Genomic DNA, 5637 nt, shown 5'->3' on the forward strand with positions numbered 1-5637 from the left:
AGGGAAAATGTTTTATTTTGAGAATCAAAAGAGATATAGGATTCTTTGATCAGTGGAAATTATTAAGTTAACTTTGGATTTTGAAGTCTTTTATGCAGATGGAAAAATTTATGTGTTGATATTTTGGATCTATAAGGTTTGATTTATTCATTCTTTGTACAATTATATTCTCTTGAATGTCAAATTGGAGTTCCTTTGTTGTTTCTTGACTTCTTGGGATGGAAAAGGCTTGTTCAGCAAGAGATTAAGGGGCAAAGACTAAGGACGAAAAGAAATTAAGGATGGTGTAACATTTAATATTTAGGAACATATTTTGTTCTTATTTAGATCAGTTGATTATAAAGTGCAGTTTTGTGCAAAAGATTATAAAGTGGGTTCTTTTTTTCTCTTGTTCCTGCAATGAAGTTCTGAAATAGTGCTCTAAATAGTGGTTTGGGATTCACAAACAAGAAAATTGCATTTATGCCCTTTTCTCCGTCTCCTGAGTCTCAGTCTCTAGGGTTGCTCTTCCAACTGCAAAAGCGACATCCTGCAATGGAACCAGATGGTGTCGTTTCGAAGCCCTTCGCTGTTGTCGCTTGCGTTTCGATGGCGCTGCTCTACGTGGCGGTTCTCTACGCTCCGACGTTGCTCCTCCGCCTCCCTCCGCCTTCCTCATTCGAAGCCTACATGATCCGACGCTTCCTATGCGCCGTCGTTTCGACCGTTCTCTCTCTTTCGCTTTCTGCTCTCATTATCCCTGTAAGTACGCACTTCTTTCAGTTTTCCCTTTTTTGTGGTAATGTACTGTGGCTGCTAGCAACGGTGAACATTAGCTTGTTCTAATTTAAATTCAAATGTAACTTATAACTAAGTATTTTTTATTTGAAACAATCGAACAAGTGAGAAAAGTTAACTTTTTTAAGTAAAATTGCATTTTGGTCTAGCTATATTAGTTATCCAAGGATAATCGCTGCTTCACTAGAGTCTAGAGAGAAGTGAGCCAAGCAGAATTTTTTAATTGTTTTGGAGGTTTTTGAGGATTTATGTGGCAATAACAATCTTGGAGGACTAAATGTGCTTTTTTTTTCCAGTTGATTTAATAAAACTAAGTGATAAATGTAATTTAGTTAAAGATAACTTTAGTTTTGGGCTATGATTTATTTAGTTTTGGTGCTATATATTCTGTAATAATGGAGCTGTTTTACTGTGTGAGCAGGTGCAAAGTAAGGAACTGCTATACCTTTTTGGTGTTTATGGCATCAGAATGGATCATATTGTGAGTATAATGAATCACATTAAAACAAGTTCAATTCAATGCATTTTTTTTTTAAATTTTGGTAATGTTTTGGTGAAGTAGAATGGATAAAATAAAGATTAAAGAGAGTGATTTTTGTGAATTGAATGTCAGCCGGTAGAAATTAAGAAACTACCAAGTCATGTTACATAAACTAAATGAAATATAGATTGCTTTTCCATGTCAGCTTCCTGAATTTCTATTGGCTAACCTTCAATGCGTAGAAATTATTCTCTAAAATGAAAGTGTATTTTCTTGTTACAATATGCAGATTGGAAATCTGGGTCACCCTCATTCCTAAAATTTCCTTTCTGAAATACGGTTTTCTGTCTGGAACAGTGGCAAGCAGTGGTCTTTCCTCTTACCCTGACCTCTCTAATGTATGCTGGCTCGTTGTTCCTCAAGTTTCTTTTACTACTCGGCTCTTGGAGGGAACACACAAATTCAGGCGGTGGCCTTTCCTTTGATTCATGTAAATATGCGACACAGAAGTTTGTTGCATGGTTTTCTGCAGTGTCAACAAATGTTATGGCGTGGCGAAACTATATTGTGGTTGGTACTAATTTTATAGTCATGTAACATCTTGAACCTTTTCCATTAGATTGCGCTGAGCTTATGCCTTTTTTTTGTCCTCTCATGTCAATGATGAGAGTTGAAAGCACAGCAACAAATAATAGTTCATAATTTGTGAGTACAGCTTAAGTAATGTGTCTTTTGTGGTTCATTTTCATATCATTCATGCAATTTGGGAATTTTTATGTATGATTCATTGAACAGGCACCCCTTACCGAGGAGTTGGTGTTTAGGGCATGCATGATACCTATACTACTGTGTGGAGGATTTAAGCCATATGGTGTCATACTTCTTTGCCCTATTTTCTTCAGCCTGGGTAAGTTCTTAGATGTCAGTTCTACAAAAATGGATTTGGTTTGTAGCTATGTTATAGAGCTGAATTTTGTGTTTATATACAAATGCTAATCTGGCACTTAATAATTAAGCATGTTTAACAGTTTAAGAGAAGTCATCAAGCATTCATTAGTGTAAGTTAGGTTTTATATCATTGACATTAGACCATGTTTGTTCTCAAGTTCATCATGGTTTTTGGATGCTACTTTAGGGATCAATATTTATTCGCAAGTCTTATTTGATTAAAATAAAAATAAGTACCTAAGTTTTCATTTCAGTCATCTGAATGAATACTAACTGCTAATTTTAAGGGTACGTGTAGCACAGCCCATGCACTTGCACTCAGACTTGCTAGGCCATAAAACATTCAATAACTTCCATCTAGATGTAAAATGAAGAAAGTAATTAGTAAAACTATTTCCTTTTCAACCATAATGCTTAACGAGAAGTTTATATTGTCTTATTCAACTAAATGGTTAAGGAGAAGTTTAGCTGCATGATTGGTCAAACTCGCAAGAATTATTGTCCTTTACAAATGCAGTGCCTAATTGGAAGTTTTACTGCATCATTGGTTTGCAGCACATTTAAATCATTTCATGGAGATTTATGCCAAGCAAAACTACAGAATAAAGAAGGCTGTTATGGTTATAGGTACGCCCAATGTGTACTTTATTTATCAGGTTCCTCAATTGTTATCTAAATCCCCCTATCCGATTTGTTTTCTCTTATCTTGAGATTTTGGCTCATTTCTAGAATATAAATAGTTTCCTGCAATGATATTCTTACTGAAAACTAAATTATGGCTGCAGGTCTCCAACTTGGTTACACTGTTGTCTTTGGGTCATATGCATCTTTTCTTTTCATTCGAACTGGTATGCGATGTTTGTCCAATTTACTAAGTTCTAACATTTTACATCTGTTAAGTTCTCATGACAAGTCAACATGGTTCTTTTGCGTTTTGTTGGTTTTATTGTCCTTTCCCCTGCTCATATTTTTGTTTTCTCCTTTTGCCTGAGCAGGACATCTTATTGCTCCTCTGGTTGCACATATATGTTGTAATTTTATGGGACTGCCGGTACTATTTTCGAAGAGAAGTGGTATGTGTATAATAAATTTCACATGGATCAATCAATTTCAAAATACATGATATATATTAAACGAATTTTATCCCTCTTTTCTAATTTTTTCAATCCGTGGCTACATTCCTTTCTTTGCATGAAATAGGTCTTACAAGCTTATGATTCTTATGATTCCCTTTTGGTTAACAAATATTACTCTTAAGAATGAATCAAAATTAACTACTTGTCTTTATAAGTTTGAATACACTGTTAGTTAGTATGATTGACTGGTATTTCTGATTTTTCTTCCATAGTTATGTCATTTTTTTCTGTTTCAGCGGCAGCGAGTATAGCATTCATATTAGGACTTTTGGGCTTCTTGTGGCTTCTTTTCCCAATAACAACCCCAGATTTGTATAATGATAGAGTAGATAATTGCAGTTGTTGGCAAGGTTATTGCTCATGGAGAGTAAGAAATTCTTCATCGATGTAAAATATAAAAGCTGGGTGAGAGAACAAAGAATGAATTGTATAAGAACAAGGTTTTCCTTACTAGTTATTCTCTTTTATATTTGTGTTATTTTTCTTATTCAAGCTTAAGAAATTATTTATGTTTTTTCTTTGTGTTTTGGAATAAACTACTATTTGTACCCATGAATTTTGTGAACGCTGACAAAAGTACCCATCAAATAAGAAAACTAACGTTGTACCCATGAAAGATGGGTTCCGTGTGACAATAGTACCCAAATCCTGATTTTTTGTTGACTTTTTAATAAAATTTCCAAATTACGCTTTTTATCTTCCTCTTCAAATTTCAAATGTTCACCACCTTCACCCTTTGACTTCTTCTGCCACCACCAGCCACCAAAAAATTAAAAAGATTAAAAACTATGAATTATTATCTGAGGCTATTGTTTAAATATTATGAATTTGTAGATCTGATGCAGAAAAAGAAAAAGAAATTTGAAATTAACCAAAAAAAACGTATATTTTAGTTTCTTGGTGTCACTGTGGGAACAAGGGGGCAGAACCAAGAACCTTTGAGAACTGAGAGAAGAATAGGTTGGAGACAAAAGATGTGGCAGCCTCGGTTGCATTTGTTGCAGAGGAGAAGCTTCGTCGAGGACTCGCCGGAGGAGCAATGCTTGCAGATGAGTCGTCGTCGAAGGCGGGCTTGAGAGCGTGGGTCCTTCTTCGCCTTGCATTCCCCTAGCCATGTCTTCGATCACACTCCGCATGTTCAAAGGCTCATCCTCATCAATGTAATCTGCCACCACCATCCCTCTTTGTTCTCCAGTACTCAAATAGGAGTAAGACCCTTCAACAATAACGTTACCATCACCACAACCTTTTAGAGGGTTCTGCGGTGGCCTCGGAAGCCTAGCCTGAGTGGCGGCGGCGGCTGCGGTGCGAATATCAATCCATCAAATGGCACGAAGATACTCCAACAGCAACCCCTTACCCTATAGATCGACAGCGTTGAGCAGTGTTTGGAGTCACCGTTGGAAAGAGACCGTGGCCGCCGACCTCTTGTTGGCTTTGGTTGCTGAACTTTGCTACTTGTTGCTTTGGAAGAAGAAGAACAACAATACTTAGATTGAAGAGCTTGAAAAGGGTGTGATTTATGGTGTGTGTTGCAGCAACAACAATTCTCTAGGTGTTGTTGCATATGAAGAAGCAAAGAACAATAAGGGTAATGATGTTGAAGTTGATTTGGATTTTGAGTTGGAGAATAAATTGAGATTGGAAAAAAGAGAGATAGAGATTGGGGATAAAGATTGGAGGAAGACATCAGTTGTTAGGGTCTCGAATGGGGCTGGTGGCTGGCGGGGAGGAGGAAGACCAAGGTGAGGGTGGTAAAAGATTGGAATTTGAGGAGAAAGATAAAAGGAATTTGAAAATTTTATTAAAAAGTCAACAAAAAATCAGAGTTTGGGTACTATTGTCATATGAAACCCATCTTTCATGGGTACAACATTAGTTTTCTTGTTTAATGGATACTTTTGTCAGCGTTCACAAAATTCATGGATACAAATAATAAGTTATTTGTGTTTTGTCGCACACAATAACCTAGTAAAAAAAGGCTTTACTTACTTAACAAAGCCTTTTTTAATCAAGTGGAGTTAGCTATACGGATTAAAATGTCATTGTGTTGGGTTCATGTTTTGAGATGCGACCTTGTTTTACGTTAAGTGTGGCACACGGGACAACCCTCCTTTTATAGCAATTGAAATTGTCAAGTTTCTTTAGTCTCTCATTCTCTAAATTTCTCAAATTTTCCCAAATTTCCACCAAGGCTCTTCATTTGTCAACTACCACAAGTCCACAGCCACTTCATTCTCTCCATCTCCCATACTATTATTGTGTAGATATAAAAACACTAATAAGACTAATAAG

The 5637-nt window shown here is 36.2% G+C and overlaps 1 protein-coding gene across 2 annotated transcripts in view; it reads left to right on the plus strand.

Moving 5' to 3' along the window:
- The window catches only part of LOC107625093 (CAAX prenyl protease 2), a 4455-nt gene extending 608 nt beyond the window's left edge, over window positions 1–3847 (plus strand). The window contains exons 2-9 of one of the 2 annotated variants that reach the window (XM_016327664.2): window positions 493–741; window positions 1199–1258; window positions 1616–1828; window positions 2054–2165; window positions 2762–2833; window positions 2992–3054; window positions 3202–3279; window positions 3579–3847. In XM_016327664.2, coding sequence (XP_016183150.1) covers window positions 535–741; window positions 1199–1258; window positions 1616–1828; window positions 2054–2165; window positions 2762–2833; window positions 2992–3054; window positions 3202–3279; window positions 3579–3733 — 960 coding nt within the window. In that variant the 5' untranslated portion in view covers window positions 493–534 and the 3' untranslated portion in view covers window positions 3734–3847. Of the gene's footprint in view, window positions 1–425; window positions 742–1198; window positions 1259–1615; window positions 1829–2053; window positions 2166–2761; window positions 2834–2991; window positions 3055–3201; window positions 3280–3578 lie in introns of those variants that run through there. The other variant, XM_016327663.2, reaches the window with a different exon arrangement.

This window comes from Arachis ipaensis, chromosome B02, assembly GCF_000816755.2.
Source record: "Arachis ipaensis cultivar K30076 chromosome B02, Araip1.1, whole genome shotgun sequence".
Lineage (NCBI taxonomy): Eukaryota > Viridiplantae > Streptophyta > Magnoliopsida > Fabales > Fabaceae > Arachis > Arachis ipaensis.